This window comes from Elgaria multicarinata, chromosome 6 (assembly GCF_023053635.1).
Source record: "Elgaria multicarinata webbii isolate HBS135686 ecotype San Diego chromosome 6, rElgMul1.1.pri, whole genome shotgun sequence".
Lineage (NCBI taxonomy): Eukaryota > Metazoa > Chordata > Lepidosauria > Squamata > Anguidae > Elgaria > Elgaria multicarinata.
The window spans coordinates 21309185-21333774 of NC_086176.1; the positions used below are offsets into that span (position 1 = coordinate 21309185).

General features: G+C 39.7%; 1 protein-coding gene across 2 annotated transcripts in view; it reads right to left on the reverse strand.

Moving 5' to 3' along the window:
• Positions 1–4707: 4707 nt before the first annotated feature.
• NRG1 (neuregulin 1) overlaps positions 4708–24590 on the reverse strand; it is a 612616-nt gene continuing 592733 nt past the window's right edge. Inside the window, exons 7-12 of one of the 2 annotated variants that reach the window (XM_063129142.1) lie at positions 24197–24220; positions 18878–18980; positions 14090–14216; positions 11599–11729; positions 6984–7187; positions 4708–5477 (exon numbers count right to left, since the gene is read on the reverse strand). In XM_063129142.1, the coding sequence (XP_062985212.1) occupies positions 4823–5477; positions 6984–7187; positions 11599–11729; positions 14090–14216; positions 18878–18980; positions 24197–24220 (1244 nt within the window). In that variant the 3' untranslated portion in view covers positions 4708–4822. The remainder of the gene's footprint in view (positions 5478–6983; positions 7188–11598; positions 11730–14089; positions 14217–18877; positions 18981–24196; positions 24221–24590) is intronic. The other variant, XM_063129141.1, reaches the window with a different exon arrangement.

A 24590-nucleotide genomic window follows, 5' to 3' on the forward strand; every position in this document is an offset into this window, starting at 1 on the left:
TTTCAGCTTCTTAACATCAGCTCCACATCCCTATATTCTGTTATTTGAAGGGTCAGTGGTTGTGGCCTCTGGGGGTCATAGTAACTGGGAATGTGAATACCAATGCAGCAGCAAACTGCTTTACACTGGACGCTTACGAACTAATCTCATTTTGGAAGCTGCAGTTTTGCTCTTATGACTGTATTTGGTTCTGAAAATAGGTATTTCCAATATATCAGAGAGAAGGTAATTCATTTTAGAGTATTGTGGTTAAGGTACAATAAATACTTGATATTTTATAAGCAAGAGAATGAAGTGATGAATAGGGTGTCATTGTTTATACCTGAAGAGATTTACCTGGGTGAATGGAAGTATTAAAAAATCTACTACTTTGCCTCTTAAATCAGATGCATTACTCAAGGCTATCTTCAGAAGGAACTCATAGCCTCTCTATAAAAGTTTGATATTTTACAAATATTGTACTCATTCTATTGTGTTTGGAAAGGTCCACCTTAATTTTAGATACTACCTTTCTCATCTCTCCCCCCCCCCTCATTTTAAGCTATTTGTCTATTTAGTAACATTCATTCAAGTTATTATTGCACAGCACCTGTGACAGAGCCTTGAACAGGTTTCAGGAAATACTGTCAATATAGAAATGAGGATGAACCTAGAGAAATAAATGTGAGAATTTATAAAAAAAACATTTTGTGTTGTAGATTTGTGTAAGAAACAAACATTGTTGCATTTGCACTGACATTTTATATTGATGTGAATATAAATTCCTCTACTGTGGTGGTGTTTCACATATTAAAACTGATCTACAAAATGCTGTAATCATTTGTAGCAAGTTGTAGCAAGTTATTCCCCTTTTTATATCAATAAAATGTCAGCTTAAGAAGTTTATTTCCCTGAATCTTTGCCATTTTTGTGGCACTCTTGCGTTTAACCCCTTGCCAGGTGGATGAGTCATAGGTTGCGTTTTTAGTTTTAAACATAATTTAAAACTACAATTAAGAACAACCAAGTATCATATTCAGTTTAGCCATGAAAATATTATTACAATACTGCGATAATACTAAACACGTAATATTTTCCCACTTGTATCTTTTTCATAGGCAGTTTATAGTGATGAGTCATCTGCCATGGCAAAGTGCTAAATGGAAGAACATAATCTAACAGCTCCTCGCCTAGACCTTATCAGAGCAGAATGAGATTCAGCAAAATACAGTAGTAGTGCAGCCAAAGGCAAGTTTTCCCCTTCAATTCTTGGGTGGGCTGATTCAGTGCATTTAATCCTCATTTTGTAGTAGTCTGCAAAGTAGGTATGGGAATCATGAACTTCAGCACAAATGAAGGGGTGGGCTTGTGCATGCAGTATATCCCAATTGTATTGGTACCATTTTCTGCACTTGCTGTTCTGCACTGTATCACAGAATGGTGAGCATGGAAAGGTCTTATACAGTCATGCCCTAAGTTAGGAAGAGTGAAAGGAAAAGTAGTGATTTAGTTCCCATCAAAACTGATGTGGGAGTTGAGTAACATATAGTAAATTAATGACCCTTTCTACCATGTGTAGAGATGGAGTAAACAAATGCATCTAAGGAGGAGGAATATTTGGAGAAGAATATTTGGAGTATTGGTAATATTAGTGAAAAGCATGCAGTTTTTCACATGCTTTTTAGCTGCACAATATGCTAGTGGCCTACTCACATCAGAGGTCACAGTGCAAAAAGTAGTTTGACTTAATACCTGTGAAACCACAGGAAGCTGAAGAAAGATGAAAAGGTATGCATTTCCAAGGCTAATTATAGGATTTAGGTTCAATGACAGGGATTGGCAAAGTTTTAGAAGGCCTTGCTCTTGATTGCTCATTTCAGGCAGGAGAAAGTATGTCCCTGCTGCTTCCCCTCACTGTTACATCGTATTAGTTAATACATATTTAGCATTAATATGTATTAATATGCATTAGTAAACATTCCTATATAAAATATAACTTCCAAAGTCATGTAGTACATTTGGAGCAGCTTTAGGAGCAAGGACTGTGTAGGGTTTCTGGGTAACAGAGCAATGCAGAGCATTTGCCTTGAGAAAGCAGATTTTCACCAGTAAAGGAAGACCATTGAATCTCAGGAAGCTAATGCTAGAAAACATTCCATTTTTTAGGTTCTGAACCAGCAGCGAGTACTAAGCAAAGCACTTAAACATGTGCTTGAAGTCAGTATGATGTAGTGGAAAGTTCAAGCTTGCATACATGTAAATTGCGTAATAAGAAAGTGGTTTCAGTGGTGGTTCTGTAATGTAATTTCATCAATACTGCTTGATCCTAAGCAGGTTTATGCAGAAGTAAATCCTACTGAGTAAATTCTTCTGATACATAGGATTAGGATTGCAGCCTTAGGCTACAGTGCTCAAGTGACATTCTCCAGATCAGCCTCGTATTGATATATATCCGTGTTAACTAAATTCAAAGTAGTAGTCATGAACTGAGAACAGATTTGTTTTCCTAACAGATTCCCCTGAGGTTCAGCAACATCAGTATAACCAATCTTATTTTTCATTAATGGAAAGAGTATGAGCAGGACATATCACCTTTGGTCCCCAGGCTGTGCTGTATATGGTGAGGTAAATAAAGGCCAAGCCTCGCAATTGGACCCAAACTCAGGTCCAAAAGAAAGGATATTGGCATGTGAATGAGAAGCTGCAATAATCCTGATGCTGGTGGCTAAGGACCAAACTAGATGATAAACCAGTTTCTCTAAACTAGGCTCTGCCTCAATTATGCATAAACCAGGGTGAGAGGCCAATATTTATATTTATTTATTTTTGCATGGGGGAGACTGCCAACCATGCCTCCATTTGCAGTCTATGTTCTCCCTCTCCAACCACTTTTTCCTCAGTTGATCTCTGAGGAGTAGGCTTGTCTAGGAGAAAAGTAATGGTGAGGGGAGAAGTAGGGACAAAAAGATTCCATGGCCTTCATCTGCCCACCCATTTTGCTCTAAAAATACAACAGACTTGGGGCAGTCTTGAGTTTAAACAAATGGATCTGCTGTTGTCACTTTGGATTTGGCCCCAAACTTGTCTCCTGGAAGAAAGACATTTTATTGATCCGTGGCTATGTGCATATACATATCAAAAATCCATGAATGCTTGGGAGCTTAATAAACATAACATGCCTGCCTTACAGATACTGAAAGAAAAACCAGTTTAGTTGATCAGCTGTAGTAAGTCAAGAGAGACCCAACATTGTGCTAGACCTACGCTAGCGCAATGGGACTTTCTCCCTCTCCCTCTCTTACATCCCTCTACATCACCTGACCATCTTCTTTGGAGGGTTTCCCAGCTGTCAGGAGCAGATTTTGAGGGGGGGAATGGGGAAAATCACCTCCTCATGGTTCCGCTTATGGATCTGTTTCCATAAGTGGGATTACAATATTGGCTCCAAACCTTACATTCTTAGCTCCCCCCACCCCCCCCCACCCAACAACTCATTTTAGCACATTTGTATTCCATTACATTAGTGTTTCCGAACAACCTGGTGACCATCATACGTTTTGGGCTATAATTTCTCAACATTCCTAATCATTGCCCAGGCTGCCTAGGGGAGCATCAAGTTGGGGAATACGTAGCCTGTATTGGTAATGAAACTTTAGCACAACAGGAGCAATAACTCATGAAGAAGAGTAATCTGCTATTTGTTTACCGGATTGAAAATGAAAAAATGTATCTCCTTGGAAATATAGGTTCAAATTAACTGTGATTTTATCAGTGGCATTTTAATTCCCCCCACTATTATTCACTTTCTTGTTTTGTTACAAATACCTGTCTTATATTTTACCTGGGAACTGCAACTAATGTAGCCCGGATACAACCCAGCAGGAAGCTCTTTTACACAAATGAATGGGAGCTGAACAGGATTGTTACGTTATGCTCTTGTGTGGATCCCATCCATTTGAAAGGCGCTTGCACAGAAGAACTTGCTGTAGGATTGTATCGGATTACTTTTTGTTATCAAGCAATCCTAAACTTCTAAGAAACACCGTTACAAAAATTAAGTGTGTGTCTGTGTATGTAAATGGTGGTTCCTATTTAGGTTCAAGCAGATTATCAATTGATTATATTAAACTTATAATCACAGTATTTCTGTCAAATATTTAATATAGGTTTACATTTTTTGTATGTATTGTCCTGTTGTAAATAACGGCATGCTGTCGGATCTACCATTTCCTCAAGGCTCCTAAAGCAAACCTTGTTTCTAACAGAGAGCAACGCATATAGGGTAAAGCAAATAAAAACCTCTTATAGAAGAAAGGACTATGTTTGGTTCGTTAGGTAGATATGCCAGTACAGGGCTTTTTTGATCAGGGGCTACAACAAGCAAACACAGGGACTGTTGCAATTCTTGCAAACTGTACAGTCAGTCACCATTAATGCAATACACAAAAAGAAAAAAGAGGCAGGAATGGGACTGGGGGGGTGGGGGGAGGGGGAAGAGGTTAGGGGGAAATAAACCAGAATGTTAGAGACTTCTGCGAAATACTGTGGAACAGCAATCACTTGTAACTTTTACAAAACTTGCTCTCAACATAACATAACATAAAGGCACCATTGATATCGTTCTCATTTTTGAAATACTGTAAAAAAATTGCTACATATGGCACATAACACCTTTGTATATACATTATATATTTAATTTATAAAAGTTTTTTCCTGTGGTTTTTTTTTTTTAAATCCTAATAGCGGAACTGCTAAAATAAATTGTTTTAATTTAAAGGTGGAGTACTTCATTATATAAAATAAAGTTTTACATGTGAATCTATGTGTGTTTTTAAAGTGTTTTTTATACAGCGATGGGATCTTGGTTAGCTATTACACTGGACAATCTCGCTTGCAATTCTTCCTGTGTTGAGAACCGGCTGTTTTGGTTAGTCCTGGTGTCAGCCAGCCGATATGCAGTAGCTGATTCTAGGTCGGCTGCCATAGGATTTTGTATGCTCAGAAAAGGTGTATCTTCACCTATCCTTTCATCTTCCGTTTCACTCTCTGAGCTACTGTTCTCACAGCTTGTGTCGGTGTCCATTTCCAATCTATTGGAAATGTGGCCATTGGGCTTTGTTCTTTTTGCCCTCCGACTGTTGACTAGTTTCTTGGGGGGCTCTTGTGTTGGTTCATACTCCTGCGTTGTTTCATATTCCTCATCCTCCACTATCCTCAAGGGACTTGGTGGTAGACTGTTGCTTTCATGGGCGGGATTGTGATGGTAAGAGGCGTTGAACTGTTGTATGTGATGCTCATATTTTTCCCGTAACCGGGGTGGTGTCACCAGTAGGAGAGGCCTCTCCTCTTCTATAAATGGACTGACTGCCACAGAAGGGACAGACATGGTTAAGCTGGAGACTTGTGGAGACATTTCTGAGGCGGGTGACTTTGGAGAACTCGGAGTGTGGAAATCTACGGGTGACATGCGAGCTGGTGTGGTCATAGCAGATACATACCTAAAGAAGTACAGATACAAATTAAGCTGGAGAAGAATTAAGTCCAAAATTTGACAATGTTAAGAAAAAAACATTTTCTTCTTTCATTGCTGTTCCCATGCTCTTTGGATTCTGATAGACTGCCTATCAAATATCCTTCCAGTTACTAGCACTACTGAATTAAATTGACAGCACTATAGTGGTTTTAGATGAACACTTATTTACTTCTCCACTGTTCACGCTCTGAAAAACACACTGGGGCACCCCTGAATTCCAAACCTGTAGAACCAGTTTGGGACAATTGAAGATTTAATTGATTAGCATGTAAAATCAAATGGAAATAGTTTCACTCCTCTTAATTTGGAGTAAGACGGAATATTAATACTGCTGGAGACCTCCTTTAAAGAGGAGAAAATGTAACCTCCAGTGTTGTTGATAGAATTCAAGGTCAGGAAGTGCAAATTCGTTGTATGCATGTCAAAGGAATTACAAGGTTTATGCCAAAGATTTTCATTATAGTGTTCATTTACATACGAATTAAAATTGATCCAAGGCTGAGTTTAAGTACTGCAGCACAAAAGGAGCACACTTCCTGATTAATTAATGTACTGCCCAAGGCCCTGCATTTCAGGCTGCTTTTATATAAACACATACAAATAGTCTAAGAGTTATTTAGGAGTGTATACTTTATCCTTATTTTTACTTATTCGTGGTTTATTACTGAGATGGTTTTCTGTGCTACTGCGCCACATTAGTTAGGAAACAATGAAGTCATGAGAACATAACACAGACTTCTCTGCTCTGCTTTCCAGAAGAGAAGTGGAAAAAGGCCTCCAGAAGAGGGATTACGAGGGCCCTACTCTGATAAAAGTCACCGTTGAAAACAGTTCTGTGATACGTTCTTTATAAAATTCCTAACATTATCTGGAATTAAAGTATACTAAGAGTTTGTGAAATTGAAGCAACTGATTGAATACAACACCAGTTAGTGAACTGTAATGTCATCTGAAAGAATGCTTTTTCTTCTCAACTCATTGTGGGAGGAGAAGATGCATTTAATCTGCCTTTCTATCTTTCTCTGTTTGGAAGACAAAGTGTGCAACCTCCCTCTGTTATGATTTTGTCCAGCTCTCTCTTATCACACATATGGCACTGCAGTGGGGGTTGGAGAAAAGACACCGGAAACTTTTAAGCTCCTAGTAGCAAACCTTTCCTGGTTATACTGGGAATCTGCTTTATTCACCATCTACTGTGGCTGCATCTGCATTTAAGTTCCAACTTTTCCTCATACACCTCTACATAAATGCCACACACTAACCAGGAGGAAGAAGTAACTGCCATTACATGCTGAAATGACTTAGAAGTAGCCTCCCACAAGGAAGAAGACTGCTCTCAATTTAGAATTTCTGGATACATTAAAAAAAGATTGTTTCCTGCAAAGCACAGTTGCTCCATTCTCTCTTTCTGCTTCTAAGTGACCCGAATCCTGCCCAAACGTATCTCAGATAATTGCATCTATGTGGGTACCTTTCACTGTGTGGTGAATCACGATAGGAGTCAGGCGTCTCTCGTGCATGCCTGAGGAAGCTATTGTATTCTCTTGGCCCTCCAATTCCGTTGAGGCGCCCTCGGGGGCCTGATGGGCTTGCATGCCGGCTGTTCTCAACCGAGGAGCTCACAAGTGCTGAATGGCTTTCAGAGATGATGCTTTCGGTCCGCCCATTACTCCAACTGATGAAGAGCCGTTGGGAAGAACAGAAGAGAACATTTTAAAATGTGAAAACAAGGGGAAGAGAACTAAGTGATGTTGTCTGGTGATATAGGCCAGGGGTGTAAAACCTGTGGCCCCCTCCAGATGTTTTGACCTGCAGTTCCCATGACCCCTCATCATTGGCTATGCTGGCTAGCACTGATGGCAGCTGTAGGTTAAAATATAGAATCATAGAATAGTAGAGTTGGAAGGGGCCTATAAGGCCATTGAGTCCAACCCCCTGCTCAATGCAGGAATCCACCTTACAGCATACCTGACATGGTTGTCCAGCCGCCTCTTGAATGGCTCTAGTGTGGGAAAGCCCACAACCTCCCAACGTAACTGGTTCCATTGTTGTACTGCACTAACAGTCAGGAAGGTTTTCCTGATGTTCAGCCAGAATCTGGCTTCCTGTAACTTGAGCCTGTTATTCCGTGTCCTGCACTCTGGGAGGATCGAGAAGAGATCCTGGCCCTCCTCTGTGTGACAACCTTTTAAGTATTTGAAGAGTGCTATCATGTCTCCCCTCAATCTTCTCTTCTCCAGGCTAAACATGCCCAGTTCTTTCAGTCTCTCTTCATAGGGCTTTGTTTCCAGACCCCTGATCATCCTGGTTGCCCTCCTCTGAACCCGCTCCAGCTTGTCTGCATCCTTCTTGAAGTGTCGTGCCCAGAACTGGAAGCAATACAATCTGGGGGGCCACAACATGCCCACCCCTGATTCCAGGCAATGTGCTTGGTGGATTTGCAGAGCAAGGAGGTTTTAATCCATGTATAATCCTGCTGAATAACTGAGAACCATTATGTTTACAAATTGGGGGTGCCCAGGAAATTCAATCCTGGTCTGACATCCTTTTCAGGATTTTGCTGTTATAGAAATGAATAAACAATGGGCAGGGCTAGTACTATTCTATATCAAGAAAAGCCAATTTATGCATTGAAAGAACAAAGTATGTGCACCAAGTAAATTATGCAATTCAAGATAAGCATATTTGCGTAGAGCTTATTCAGATTATCAGGGAACACATGTCCCAACTGTAATTAGCCTTTGGCTAATCGTCCTGCAAGTCCCCAAATGTAATAGTGTAATAGTGTGATATGCAATTCACAGATAACAGGGAAAAGGGAACAGGCTTGTTGAGGGGAAGAGATGGACATTATTTATACTGTGGTTTACCTCCTGGAGAGGGGAGAATAAACAGATTTCAAATAAGCAAGCAAAATAAACAGAAAGCAAATGGTTTGCAAACTGGGCAGGGGGGACACTTATAGTGCAATCCTACACATTTCTACTCAGAAGTAATTCTCTGCATTCAATAAGGCTTCAAAGGTAGGTATAGGATATCATCCAACTATGGCAGTGCACTAGGGGCTTGATGGGACTTCAACTATTTTTCTGTTTGCCTTATACTACAAAAATAGGGTTGTCAAGCACATGGCAAGGGACTGTATATGGCCGTTGGGTTCAGTTCAACAGGTCACCACTTGTGCAAGAATTATATTGCTTATCAGTGTTCACATCACAGGCAATATTCAGAAGCTGTCTGTGATACCTGCACAGCCTATATTATGACTATATTATTTAGAGGAAGAAGCACATTTTTCTAGGACAAAATATAGTACTTCCCATTCTATCATTCCTGCAACAGATGTGTAATCTTAAGGAAGATGTCTGGACTGGGCACAATAAAGGGATAACAACGGAATATTTATAAGAATAAAATGATAATCTGTCAAGATCCGTATTTTGCATAATTATGTTAAAAAAAAATTGATCAACATTGATGAACAGATACTGATGCTACAAACATCAGTTACAAACAATCAGTTACAAACAATTCCAACAAGGAGAAAAGATAGAAGACAACAGAGGAAACCAATGTGGCTCCACAAAAAGCTTAGAGATGACCTGAAAACAAAAAGGGATACATATAGGAAGTGGAAGGAAGGCCAGGCTACAAAAGAAGAGTACAGACAAGTGGCGCAGAAGTGCCGAAATGGCGTCAGGAAGGCTAAAGCTCAGAATGAGCTGAGATTAGCGAGGGATGCTAAAAGCCATAAAAAGGCTTTCTTCAGATATGTGAGTAGTAAAAGACGGAGGAAAGAAATGGTGGTTCAACTGCTTAATGAGGATGGCAAATTGATAACAGATGACAAAGAAAAGGCTGAAGTGCTCAATTCCTACTTTGCCTCAGTCTTCTCCCAAAAGCGGGTCTATGACCCCCCTGGAAAAAGTGAAGCAGAAGTTGAGGGGGCAGGATTACAGTTTGAGATTGATAAACAAATGGTCAAAGAACACCTAATTTCCTTGAATGAGTTCAAATCTCCAGGGCCCGATGAACTGCATCCTAGAGTAATGAAGGAGCTAGCGGAAGAACTCTCAGATCCTTTGTCTATTATCTTTGCAAACTCATGGAAGACGGGTGAGGTGCCGGGCGACTGGAGGAGGGCTAACGTTGTCCCTATCTTCAAAAAGGGCAAAAAGGAGGAACCTGGGAACTACAGACCAGTCAGTCTGACATCCATCCCTGGGAAAATTCTGGAGCAGATTATAAAGAAGTCAATCTGTAAACACCTTGAAATCAATGCGGTGATCACTAGAAGCCAACATGGATTTGTCAAGAACAAGTCCTGTCAGACAAATTTGATCTCATTTTTTGATAAGGTAACCTCCCTTGTGGACTGTGGGAATGCTGTGGACGTCATATAACTTGACTTCAGCAAAGCTTTTGACAAAGTACCACATGACATTCTGATTAACAAACTAGCTAAAAGTGGGCTAGATGGAACAACTATTAGGTGGATTCACAGTTGGCTACAGAATCGGACTCAAAGAGTACTTATCAATGGAACCTTCTCAAACTGGGGAGAGGCAACGAGTGGGGTACTGCAGGGCTCAGTCCTGGGCCCAGTGCTCTTCAACATTTTTATTAATGATTTGGACGAGGAGGTGCAGGGAACGCTGATCAAATTTGCAGATGACACAAAATTGGGTGGGATAGCTAATACCCTGGAAGACAGAAACAAACTTCAAAGTGATCTTGATAGGCTGGAGTGCTGGGCTGAAAACAACAGGATGAAATTTAATAGGGATAAATGCCAAGTTCTACATTTAGGAAATAGAAACCAAATGCACGGTTACAAGATGGGGGATACTTGGCTCAGCAATACTACAAACGAGAAGAATCTTGGAATTGTTGTAGATCGCAAGCTGAATATTAGCCAACAGTGCGATATGGCTGCAAGAAAGGCAAATGCTATTTTGGGCTGCATTAATAGAAGTATAGCTTCCATATCACATGAGGTACTGGTTCCTGTCTATTCGGCCCTGGTTAGGCCTCATCTAGAGTATTGCGTCCAGTTCTGGGCTCCCCAATTCAGGAAGGACGCAGACAAGCTGGAGCGTGTTCAGAGGAGGGCAACCAGGATGATCAAGGGTCTGGAAACAAAGCCCTATGAAGAGAGACTGAAAGAACTGGGCATGTTTAGCCTGGAGAAGAGAGATTGAGGGGAGACATGATAGCACTCTTCAAATCCTTAAAAGGTTGTCACACAGAGGAGGGCCAGGATCTCTTCTCGATCCTCCCAGAGTGCAGGACACGAAATAACGGGCTCAAGTTAAAGGAAGCCAGATTCCAGCTGGACATCAGGAAAAACTTCCTGACTGTTAGAGCAGTACAACAATGGAATCAGTTACCTAGGGAAGTTGTGGGCTCTCCCTCACTAGAGGCCTTCAAGAGGCAGCTGGACAAGCATCTGTCAGGGATGCTTTAGGGTGGATTCCTGCATTGAGCAGGGGGTTGGACTCGATGGCCTTGTAGGCCCCTTCCAACTCTGCTATTCTATGATTCTATGAAACATGAATGGTAGATGCTAGCTTTAAAAATAGAATCAGAGGCTCTTAGGACAGTTCTCTAGCTGCTAAAATCTGCATCATGTATGATATTCTGTGCATATAAAATTCTAGAAAGTGACTACCTCTAATACCTCTCAATCATAAAAAGTTGCTTGGTAATATGGTCAAGCGGCATAAGAAGCTTGGGGCAGCCAATCTTTGTGATAAAAGTTTTTCTTTAATCACAGGGACATGCATCATCATTAAAATAAAGCTCTTCCCTGACCCTGTTCAGACGACAGACTAAGCCACGGTGTTTAAGCATTTTGAGCTAACATTATGGCTTAGTGTGTTGTGTGAATCATTCCTAGCCATGATGACTACATAGCTACAGTTTAAACATGCTCACTGACCATTTGCTGCAAAAGGGTTAGAGGCCTAACCATGGCTTAGCGTGTTGTCTGAACAGGCCCTATATTGTACATTTTTTAAAAACAACAACCACCTGTTTTGTTTTCAGGGGGACAACAGAATGCTGGTTCTATTTTAGCCTCCTACCTGTGGCTAGGTGTCTGGGTGACCGTCGTGGAGTGGTGGGTAGTTGAGGTGTAGTGGCTTGTAGAAAAAGATGTCTCTGTTTCTCTTTCAACAGCATGCTCACTGGATATTACGTTTTTAGATACATATTGCTAAACAAAATAGAGACATAACTCAAATTTATAACACAATTTACACTTGTACATCATGCTTGCATGCAGCTTCCCCTTTTCAAATGCTCTCTCCCGCTTTGCTCAAGAAATGCTGGTTCCCTGAATTTTAATGGTAGGGAACCAGTCTGCCGTCAAGTTCTTTGTGAAGTATTTTAGCAATGGTATAATTTTCCTGTATTTTTATGAACTAGTCTTTCAAAATGTTTAGTTTGGCTGTCATTTGAGGACTTCATAGTGATTAAGAGAAATAATGGAGTCTGACTTCTGATCTATTTTTTCCTACTACTAGAAAAAAAAATTGGCAGAAGGAAAAGTTTGACTAAATAACAGGCATAGCTTGTCTACAAATTGGCTCTCTCAGGGAATGATGTAATATGGGAAATGTCTGCATTGTTTAAACACAGAGAACAGTCACTTGGAACAGGTGAAATCTTGTCTTCACTGAAATGGATGGGGGGGAAATCTTACTCATGGCAAAGATCCTTAGGATTTTCTACATGTAATAAAGTTGATTCTGATGCAGCTATAAATTGTATCCATAGCTAGCTGTGTGTTATTCCTACCCTATTCTTTTAGGAGCTACCCCTATTCTTTTACCTTCATCCCATAGATCCCAGCTCCCACTGCCAAGCTGTCACATGTGGTGGTGCGCTGCATGTCCAGTTGGGGGATGTGGGGAGGGTTGGTAGTGGTCAGAAGGCTGGAGAAAATGCTTTGGCCTGACAAGCACCTCTCTACTTTTGTTCTGGCCAGCAGACATCCCTCCCTTTCAGCCATGCTGAATGGAACTCCCTGATTCAAAAGCAGCAGATAAAAATTGCTTTTCACTTTGCCAGTAGGTATAGATCAGAAGAAATCACATTGTTAACAGTACTTTGTGCACTCAGCAAACAAGGGTATATTGAGAGTCATACTCAGCAGCTTCTCCATATTCATGGAACTCTCATTGTTTTGAAGCACATTTGGGCCCTGATCACATTGTGGAAGCAGTACAAGAACATATGTGCCACTGAAATGAATGCAAGCTGTCTAAGAGCACAGTCAAGTCTTTCCGTGGAAACAAAGCAATCGCAGACATAAGAGGTGGGCTGTGTAGCAAATCTATTTCCTTGCTCTAAACTGCACATAGAACTAAAAGAATGCCTGTTCATGTGATGAAGAGAGAGAATAAATGAATGTGGAATCTGCAAAGTTTTATAATAAGCAGCAAGAGGCATCCATGTTGCATGCTACACACCTCACTATGAGCAAAAGGTTCTCACACTCACAAAAGTATCAGGATTTAGCTGAGAGTCATATGGATTCCATTTTATGAAAACAAACACTGTTGCAGCCTATCAGGCAGATGGTTCAACCAGAATTGGTAGTTCAATATTATTTTAAATTTATATTCCATCAAATGGTCCTATCCATGCACTTAATATGATTTACAAGCTAAAATTCCATGTTGAAAACCATATCAGCATCCGCAATAAAACTGAGGTTGAATGTAAAATAGCAAAAAACAAACAAAGATAATTTATTAAATATCAGTGTTTAGCAAATTACCTAACACTCTACTCTAAAGCCTTCTAAAGCAGCTAGGTCTTCAATGACATTCTGAAAGCTAAGAGATTTGCCTATTAGTCCTCTTTAGGGAGGGAAATCCATGAAAAGGGCACCAGCACAAATACCATGCTCCTTATAGCCATTAGTCTAATTACAGATGTCTAGTTATGGTACACATTCAAACATGATTGTTCTTGTGGACAATAATTTGTGCAGATACATATCTTTACAATATTGTGCTGGTAAAATTTTATTTCCACATATTCAGATAAAAGAAACAACTACCAGGATTCTAGCTTTCTATAACTTCAATTACAGATTCATCCAGAAACTGAAAAACTATAAATTCAAGTTATTTTGAATTCTACTAGAATGCTTTCTTTACTTTAATAATTGTTTCTTTAGGACGGGGGGAGCATATTATATGATGAGGAAAGCAGCCTGTGTATTTGTTTCTAACATTTTTTTTGGTTGTGGCACCCAGCTTGTGGAATGCCATCCTCAAGTAAAATCCTTTTTATTCTCTCAGGAATTTTAAATCTGTTTTAAATCTGTTACTGTATTTTTAGATATTTATACTGCTTCTGGTTTTTACTCTGGTTTTATCATGTCGCTGTATTTTATGGTTTTCATTGTTGTAAATGGCACAGAGAACTTCAGCTATTAGCCAGTACAGAAATGTAATAAATAATTGTTTTGAAGCACATTTAATTGTTTTAAATGGCTCTCAAATAAAAAAGTGATGATACGCTGATACGCTACAATGGGCTTCACTGCTATGTAAAACTTACATTTACCAACTGGACATTTTCTGGTGGTGGGTGAGGATGGTGAGGCCCATTTGCCATGTTGACTCTATGGTTACGTTCAGATCGAAGGCCTTGCCGAAGGCGGTCATGCAACTTTTTCCGCTGCTTCCTGCATTTGAAATAAGGAACAGTTTTAATTAAGTCAAATTAAATGAAAATAGTCTTGATCTGTAAACATTACTGCCCAGCATTCCTTGATTATTAGGACATTTAATCTATCATCTGAAGGACTAGAAACTTCAAGAGCTCTTACAAGATGCAGATTTCTGGACTTGCTGAACTTAACCAATTTAAGATAATTTTTTAAATATAAATGAAGGTAATTATAGGGATAGGTGTCATTCTTCTTTTGAGATCTAAGAAAAATGTCTATGGATTTTAGACTTACAACCCTGTCTGTGCTCCTAATTGAACAAACTGATTTATTGGGACTATAACCTCTGTGAAGTTCCCATGCCACAGACTCTAAAGGATTGGTTGTGTTCAAATGTCACTACAATAAACTGAGCTCATTGTTTATTTTAATCCTGTGCTAGGTTGTCGGACCCGGGCCCGACAAGTGCCTTGTGTAATGCCCAAGGATTTTTTGTGGAATATGACCTAATCTACACCAAACAGGATATTGCACTTTGAAAGCAGTATGAAAGCGATATATAAAAGGCAGGAACCACACTAATGCTTTATAGTGGTATTGAAGTGCACCGACAATTGTTGGGGTCCACTGACACTCACCATATACTGCTTTCATACCACTATAGCCTGCTTGGTGTGGCTCCTGCATTTTATATTCCGCGTTCGTAGTACAGTATCCTGCCTGGTGTAGATTAGGCCCAAGATGAGGTCCTTACCTTAACAAGGTGTCCTTAGCACATAGGTAGAAGGAAAACATTTAAGAGGAGCAGGTTTGTTCCTCCTATCACTGCATCTATCACCTATCACTGCAAAAATCCACACCCGTGGAACTTCTATTTACTTCGGAGGCCTTGAAGCCGAAGTGAGCAAATTTTGTAGCCCCAACCACATTTATACGGAATGAAGGCCTGGCTTCTGATTTTGTGTTTGGCATCCTGAAACTAATCTAATCATTCTTCCCCTTTTGAAAGGCATATCCTTCCCTTTGTGAATCCAGCAGGCAGTGATATAATTGTATCACACGAAGTAGGGAGAGGATGCTACAAAAACCAGATAGTACTCCAAAGATCTATGGTGCACATAGGCCAAGGGTACGTTATTCAGCCCAGTGGAGTACAATTTCCTGCGAGAGTAGCTTTTTGCCATCTCCTATCTTCATTGATAAAAGAACACTGGAAACCCTATTTCCAGCAGCTAAATCTTGTAAAACAAAGGACACTTGGAAGGCCTAATTCTGAATTCATGTACATCCAGCACTTCTCTGAACTACCCTGGCTGTCCTGTTGCCTGTCTGCAGCCACTTATGTACAGCTGTGGAACTGTGTTGGCTCTGCTACAGCAATTTACTTTTGTCTGTAGAATCGTAGAAGTAAACACAAGCTGTCTTTGAAACCAACAGATCAGAAATAAAAAGAAAAAGGTTCTAATCCTTTTGGTTTCAAGATATGAATTAAGTTCAGGGAGATGCAGCAATTATTGACTGAACCTTTTCCAAGCTCTCCAGTCACAGAAAGTGCTAAATCATTCACTGGCCCTGGTGCACTTTAGGCGAGATGCAGGAATTATACATTAATGACAAATCTGGCAGAATCAGTGGTTACAGCTTCAGAGAAACATGTGCTTGATGCTAGCAGAGAGCATACGTTATCAGGAACGTGTCATCTCTGAACGTATAAAGGGTATACATTCATTCTGGCAAGCTTCATTATAAATTTCTCTGGCTACATCACTGTTATTAAGAACCATTCAGTTGGGTCCAATGCTGCACTTCTGTGAGTGGCCCAGGCATGCTAATGTAGCGCTACTGAGGGCAAGGGCCAAAACAAGCAGAAATGCTCATTTCTGGAAGGGGCCGGTTGGGCACCTTCCAGGCACAAGTGTTTTCGCTCGTGTCGGCGCTTGCCCCTGGAAGCACTATATTGCGGCCGCATGCAGTAGGGGCCACACATGGACCTGGGCTGGAGAGGCTGGCTGTGCATGGCCTGGGGCCTGGTGGGGCTGGCTGCACACGCATGGCCCCTATTGGATATACCCATGGTTTCTTTGTTTGAACTATTGTTATTGAGAACTAACCAAGATCTAAAACCAGTTTGATTCAGGTTTGCCCCCAGCAACCATAGTTTAAATAAATCATGATTTGCTATGTTTGGACATCACAGGGAACAGTAGATGGTTTAATACTGAAAGTGACTCCTCCTCCATAGTACAAAAGGACAGAAGGGACAGGGCAGTGTTTTAGCCCAAAGCTCACAACTCATACTTATGGTTTCCCATTATGTCTAAACCAAGCTTGTGCCCTTTCCACAGCTGAGAAACTGTCATTAAACAAAAAAACAAATCACTAAAGGGAAGCAGAGAGCAAAAAGTAATGCAAAAGCTAAATGTGCAGACTGTTCCTCTCAACCATGCCTTTAATTAAATCAATTGCTGTGCAGATAGAACGTTTTGGAAGATGCAGTGTTATACAATATCATATTGTCACTTGAGTAACACTGTCACTGGAAATGTCACCCTAAATCTTTTCCTATCAATTAAATTCCTATCAAAACGTAAAAACGTATATAGAACATTTGTAAATACAGACTCTATTACCAGTGTTTAATAAGGAAACATTCAATTGCTTTTAATGCAGAGATACAGCATGGGGAGTTTGGAAATGCAGGGGGTGAGCTGCTCTGAGGGCAGGTAATTCTTATTCCTAGAAGCTCTAAAAGTAAACATTTTTGGCTGTAAGAAATGAAGTGTATCTCCAGTTTTAGTTTAAGAATGGCTCAGTTATCAGAAGTTCAGGAAACATTGAGATGCAATAAACTACATGATCCACGATGTCAAGAGGCACAAGTGAAAGCTCCCACAGTTTAACTACGGGGAAATAAAATATACAGCTATACAGGTCTAAATCAATTTTTGCCTGAAGTGCTCTTGCTGAAATAATATGACTTTAATGCTTGAATTTGTTAAGGTAAACATTTAACCATCATAGCTTTGAAAGAAAGCTTTAAATTTGACTGTAATATTTACAGAAAGACTTATACACAAGATTATGAAAATGCACACAGGCTTATTTTATAATTAGATTTCTAAACCCATAGAATATCTAGTAAATTGGCATCATCCCTGAAAACTTGAATAGGCTTATCTCATACCTTTTTTTTCCAAATATGCATCCCAAAACTTAAACTCTTTTTAAGAAGAGGCTAACTGGTTCAAACCGTCTATGTCTTTTGAGATGTAAGTTTAGAGTTGTAAGGAAGTTAGTCTAACCACTAAGTAATTTGCTGATTTGCTGAATAGACCATGGACATCAGAAATGGACGCTAGCATATTAATGGTCAAAGCAAAATAAGTTTTTGTTAAGGGGGCGACTTTTACTGAATTCAGATTCCCATAAAAGCAAGAGTTTGCTCACTCCTTGTGAGCTTTCCGTATACCATCTAATTGAGGCCAAGATGCTTTCTCAGATCATTCTCTTTGCCATGAAATCTGCATATGCTCTGGAACCTACGACTCTACTCAAGTAGATACATGTAACTAGATAAATTAGGCTGACTTTATTGATTTTATTTGGATTTTTGTGTGTGCGTGTGTGTTTGAGAGAGAGAGAGAGAGAGAGACTGTTGCCTTCCCTTCCTGCCCTCCTCCTCAATTTTTTTATATCTGGACACTCGGGTGCATTGCTTCAAAAGGGATTTCTCATTAAACGCTTCCCCATGTGAAAAAACAATTACAAAGCTACCACTTGTGTTCTCAGCATTTTTACAAGGTTTTGTTGACTCTTGTGTTTCTAGGCTTTGAGCAAGAAAATCCAAAGTACCGTTCTTTTTGGTTTTCCTATGTTGGGCTGAATGGAGGGGTCTATGCATCAGGGCTTAGAAACTCCTCAAGCATCTGGACAGACCAAAGTGTCTCAGGAGGTTAATCCTAACTGGTGGCAGCCTATCAGTAATTTGTGTGTGTGTGTGTGTGTGTGTGTATGTGTGTGTAGACCCTGGAAAGTAGGAGTCCGCCAGTAGGGGAAACTATTTCCCCTTCCCAGTCTGTAAAAGTCACTTTTTGAAAATCATTATTAATCTCACAGGCCCTGTTCAGAAGACACCATAAACCACGGCTTTAATCACAGTGAATAAAGCAAAAAGCCTTATTCAATGTGGTTAAAGCTATGGTTTAAGGTGTCTTCTGAACACAACCTGGCTTTCTGGCTTAACCACCATGGTTAAAGCCATGGTGGTTAATCTAGAAAGCTACCCTCTGTTAAAGCATCTCACACACTGCTAAAGGTAGTTAAGTAGAGGCTTGGATTTAAGCCTGATGCTGGAGTCATTGTACAGCATACTGTGGGGCAAATTAAGAAACTGCAAACTTATATTTTAAAGTTCTTTAAAGCAAATGAGATGTCTTTGCAGTGATCTCAATAGATCAGGAATTCGATTAAATTCTAAGGGATCGTTTCCTATGGAAAATACTGCCTAATTCTACAGCACACTCTAGTTGCACTATAACATTACAGAGAAATACTTAAGTTTATATAACTGCTTAATCTTGTGTCAACTGTTGCTAGCACAGTTTTTAGCTTTTTTGTTTTGAGAGCCTGATCCCTGAATGATAAACACAGATATAAAAAAGAAGAGGAAATTTTACTTGGTTTTGCAGTAGGCCACAACACACATGATGCCAACTACAAGGAGAGCAATGCAGATGCCAGTTATGGTCAGCACTCTTTTCTGGTAGAGTTCCTCAGCTTCTAGAAAGGGACAAAGTGGAGAAGGTTACAAAATGTACACAAGATAATAAAACAGACAAAAGACCAACAAATACAATGTGCAGACTACTATCCTCCAGGTTCACCTCGTGAAATCAATGGCACGGTTACCATACAAATTTTAAATTCAGATCTAAATGTAATACCAACAATGGATGTGTGTGAAGTTTAAAATAAATATAATTCAAATTAAGCTGAACTCATAGTTTAGAGTTATGTTTACTTTCAAAATTACAAAAACATATGCTAAAAACAATACTACACTGCACTGATGTAACAATGCAAGTAGTGTGTAAACAGATAGCTTTTCAGATCCCCCTCCCATTCTCTCCCCCATTTTCTTTCTTGGTATTTTTAAATACTCAGGTATTTTTCCAGTTTTACCTTCAGTCACAGCAATCTTTACATGAGAAATGTTATAGTTTGGCTTGCAATTATGCTTCTGATGAAAATTACATAACTGATCAAGGATGGATAATGCAGTTTATCAGTTAATCCCAATTCAACCAGCACCCCAAAACTGCAACTACAGTAGGCAACAATGCATTGTATCACAGACACTACATCAATTCCTCCTAACCTGGTGCTCTCCAGATGTTTTGGACTTTGACTCCCATCAGTCCCAGCCAGCATGGCCAATTGTCAGGAATGTTGGGAGTTGTAGTCCAAAACATCCGGAGGATACCAGGTTGGGGAAAGCTGCATTATAAGATTACTAATATACCATAATTGTAGCAAGAAGGATATTTGCATGAAGAAAATCTGTTCCACTGCAGTGACCTCATTCAAAGATATTTTATCATTAAGTAATTCTTAGGGAAAGCAATGTTTGGGTTGGAAAAGACACCACATTCCTTTGTCTGTCACACTTGGCAAAACATAATTTGTATGCTGAACAAAGGAAATGTTACATTTAGAACATTGATACTAACTGTGCACTGTCCCAAGTAACTACAACGAGCCAGAGTGTCATATTCTTTCCCCCCTTTTCGTTGCTCAAAAATGCATTAATATTTTTACTATAAAACTGCGTAATTGCCCCAGCATCCTGATGGAAAATTCAGATTAATGAAGGTGTGAGGAGCCAACAAGGAATTAACTAATAGGAATGCATTTTTGAAGTATATAGAAGTTTAAATTTAAAGAGAGGGAAAACAAAACAAAAAAAGGTGCCTCCATTTTTGATGGAAATGAGGTTGCCAATAGGATTTGAAAACCTGGCACTTTTGCATTTGGAGACAGTTTTGGGGGCAGTTTCCTGGTCTGGTGATCTTTGTCTATTTGCAGATAAGACATCTGGTGGAACTGGCTTGGCTTGGACTGTTCTCTTAAGAGTGATTTCTGGCACTAGTCTGTGTTAGGTCCCAAATTCCTCACCTCTGCAGTCACTGTTGTTCCTAAGAGTGAAAATATTTGCTTAGACATTGACCCAGCATATAGTTTAATTACATCATACTGGGCAATAACCAATAATTAGCAGTGTGTGTTGATATGCTGTGTGTGGCATGTCACTGATATACAACAGTTTCGAAGGAAGGAACACCCATAAAGCGCTAACTGTCTGGAAGAGATGTTGCTTTTCTTTCAAAGCATTTTGCAAGAATAGAGGGTTTGGCTTCCACATGTGCACTGATGCTAGCTTTTTAATTTCGAGTTTTGTTTTGCAGGTAACACATTTGCTGCACATCTTTCCAGGTGAATCTTCCTGTCTATTTCTGTGTTAGAAGAAGGCTGAAACAAGGAGCCTGAGCCTGCAATCCTATACACACTTACCAGGAAATAAGTCCCATTTAACCCAAGAGGGCTTACTTCTGAATAGACGTGTATAAAATGTCACCATGAGTTCAGGGATTTTTCTTGTACTTATCTAGAGCCTCAAGCCTTCTCTGTGAGGACTTTTATTTGTGTAAGAGATTAAACAATAGTGACAAAAATGTTTCATGGCACACTGAATTTCCAGGCTGGAAATTAAATATATGACCATTTTATAAATAAATAAATTTGGTTTTCCTTGTTTATAATTTATATGGGAACAGGATAACCAACAGCTAAGAAAAGCCTTAGCTATTAAACTTTTTAGGGTCTTGTTAAGAAACATTGGCTTTGATCCTTCAAGTCCCTTAAATGAATTAAACTCATTGGGATGTACTCATAGAAAACAGCACACAGGATCATAACAAGTGTTTTCCTCCAAATAGTTTCCTTCCCACAAGGTATGGTAATAGGTTAAACATTCCCTCCGACAACTTCTCTGATAACTGCTCTAAAAATAGGTGTTCTGGGTTTTTAAAAAAGGGTCATCAGAGTAAAGTTGTGTTCTACTGTGTATCATCTAGTTTGGTCCTCAGCTCCATCTGAGTAGTAGTTCAAGGTAACTATGCAGCTTAAAATTCAAAATCAACAGAGACTGAAAATTAAAAAAAAACTTCATATCTATGATACAATGCATCTTACTCCTTGAAAAAATGTTTCCTACAAGCCAATAACAATATAAACATCAGTTAACAGGCTTCTGAACATATTCAGGCAAAAATTAATAGTACTGATTAGTAATAGAGGGAAGGAGGGAATCAGTTATGTGAGAAAATGAAACTAGAATGCTAAATTGATTATACAAATAAAAATTCAATAATAGGAAGTCAAACTAGGGAAACAAACACAAATATATGAGAGAGAACGAGAGAGAGAGAAGAAGGGTGCAGGAAAGATAAGGGAAAGATAAGGTTAAAAGTTGAGAAGTCAACTATAAGCCTGGCACAGCATGCTTGATAACTGGAAAAAAGAGTAAAGAAAAATGCTTGAAAATAAGATTGAAGCAGACTTTGAAGGGATTTCACATACAGCATAACTCCTGACCTATGCTCACCTGAAAGCACTGAATGAACAGCCAAGCAGCTGGAGTCTCATAGTGTTACAGTATAAGAGATAGAAAAGTCATGCTAAATGCAGTCCAGTAAAGAGTTATTAGTGCAGTTCAGAAAGGGTTAACATGGAATTCTGTTTGCAGCATCAGTCCTTAACTTGGAAAATAGTGTTCTCACTTCTCTCCTGCTTACAATAAATTTAGTGCTGGTTTACATATTATACCAACTGCGAGATGCCACTGAAAATGACACCCCCATGGCAAGTCCTTTCCCTTCCCTGCAATAATGCGCCTTCACACAGGGGGAAATCGCATTTGTTTACTGTTGCTTCTCCGCCCACATGCCTGTCCCTCATTACTTCCTCTTTTGAAAGAAGAGGTAAACAACTTGCATGTGGCCCATTCAGTGGGCTGTTTTGATCCTGCTGCTTCTCCTGCACATAGCAGGAGATAGTGGCAACTTCCATCTTTGAAAATAAGTCAGACTTACTGGGGTTTTTTTTTTTTTGTCACGCAAATTAAGCTAGAAGGGGGAGAGGCAGACAACGTTCTGAGTACCCAGCAATAAAACACTCGTCTGATGGAACTCAATATGTAAGAAGGAATACTTACCACGTGACACAGAATTGTCATTCTATGGTAAAGTATTCCTAGATTTTACTGCATGGAGAGAGAGAATTCTGCATGGGGAGATGGGAATGTCAGTTTCGGTGGCAGCCCAGTGGCCAGCTGTGATTGTGGAAAACAAACTGGCCAGTAAAAACTTTCTGCTACAGTTTCTGCCAGCCTCTCCTTAATAACAAAAAGTCCCTCGCTGCATGTGGTGTTTTCAGGCATACAAATGCAGTGTGTCATGTTTCCCAAAGATATTTCCTGGAATGCTTATTACCACCACCGTCAATAAACGAAACGTTGTATGTATTGCTGAACCTCCTTCCTGATGATTCCAGACTCCTCCCTCCTTGTCCCTTCACCTCCTCACTCTTGCAATATTCTCTTCAGTCTCCAAGTTCAGTACTACTACTACCACCATTAATTTCATTTCTATACTGCCCCATAGCCAAAGCTCTCTGGGTGGTTTACAACAATTGTACTGTTCATCTTCTCACCTACCAAATTTCATTTATAGAGATAAAATAGAGGACATTATTTGCACACACAAAAACCACCCACAAATATGTCCGCTTTTAGTGATTGTTATGGCCCTTCCCAAAAGGGTGCAAACATGTTCACTAGGGGACAGGTATTATGAGTAAAGAAGGAACACATCCTCATTGGCAATGCTCTCTTGCCCCCATACAGTTACACGTACTGCAGACTAACTGCAGTGGATTGTGGAGGGGGATGTACATCTGAATACACATCCAACTGGAAAGAATGAAGAGTGTATGGATGGCTTGCACCCCATCTACATTCTGCTGCATCTCATTATACATGATTAATGTAACAGGTGACTTTTGCCACATTGTGGAGCAATGAGACTGCCAGTATTTTTGTGGGTATACCTGCTTAATTACCTGGTGTGACACTTAGCCTATCTTTGTTTACTTTGTAAATTGTTATATAGTAATTTTCTATTGTATTGGTTTGCCTACCCCCTTTTTGTCACTAATTATAATATTTTTGTGCGTCTCTGTACAGATCAGTAGCATCACTACGCTTTATTCAAAATAGGGCACTATATAAGCTTTGAGCTACAATCGGGACTTCATTGCAGCTGTTCCTGGATCTTGCTACAGGCCAGCTTCTCTTTCCTGTGACTTGCCTCTCTCTGTTTCTGCTATACCATGCATTGCTTCATGCCCAGGTCATCATCTCCCAGCCTGGCAGGAATCAGGGCCAAATGGTGCTTCAATTTTCAATCCTCAAATCCTCCATAAAGCATTCAGTCAAACGGGATTTGTGATGGCAGAATGTTACTCATAACAATCCAGGCTCCCTATTTGTTAAACAGGGGCTCTGTAATCCCACCATTTCTCAGAAAGGCCATTCTTTTTCATTTTCTGATGGAAGGAAATTTGGTAGGTGCTTCTAAGACACAGCAGCAACACTAAATTGTAGCAAAAGCAAATCTTAAAGAAGTGCCAAGCAATCTCATAGAAATGTCAATTTCCAGTCTTTTATGACTGCCTCAAGCATAATCCACAGCTGTTTATATATGTTTTGAATGCTGAGTTAGGTGCAGATAGGGAGCTGACAAAGGCTGTTATAGCTGTATGATCCCTTCTAAAGCATAAAGAAATTGGTTAGGAATTGAAGAGGGGTGAGGAATAAAAAGGTTTTCAATCTCTCAGGGTCTAAAATCTGCAAGCTAAAAGGAATGATTGGTCCATACCCATAAATTCAATCCCAAGATGCTCTGCCAATGCAGAAAGTTGACATAAAAAGAAAGAAAAGGGAAAATAGTTTCAGAAAAGAGCAATACACTGTACCGAAAAAACAAATTACACATGGATATTATACCTATTCGGTGTCTGCACACTGAGACAGGACGAATGGCATGAGGTTAATGTGGCAGGGCTCATGTAAGCTTTGGCAGGCTCATGTATCTATTAAGGAAACTATGACTTAAAGTCAATACACACTGGCATCTGTATATAATCTATAAAGGATGGTGAATGCACCAACGTATGTTAACCCTTAAACATATTGCTGATATATCATGGTGACAGGCTGTTCATTTTTACATCATCTGCCCAACATATTGATACAAAACTATATGAAACTTG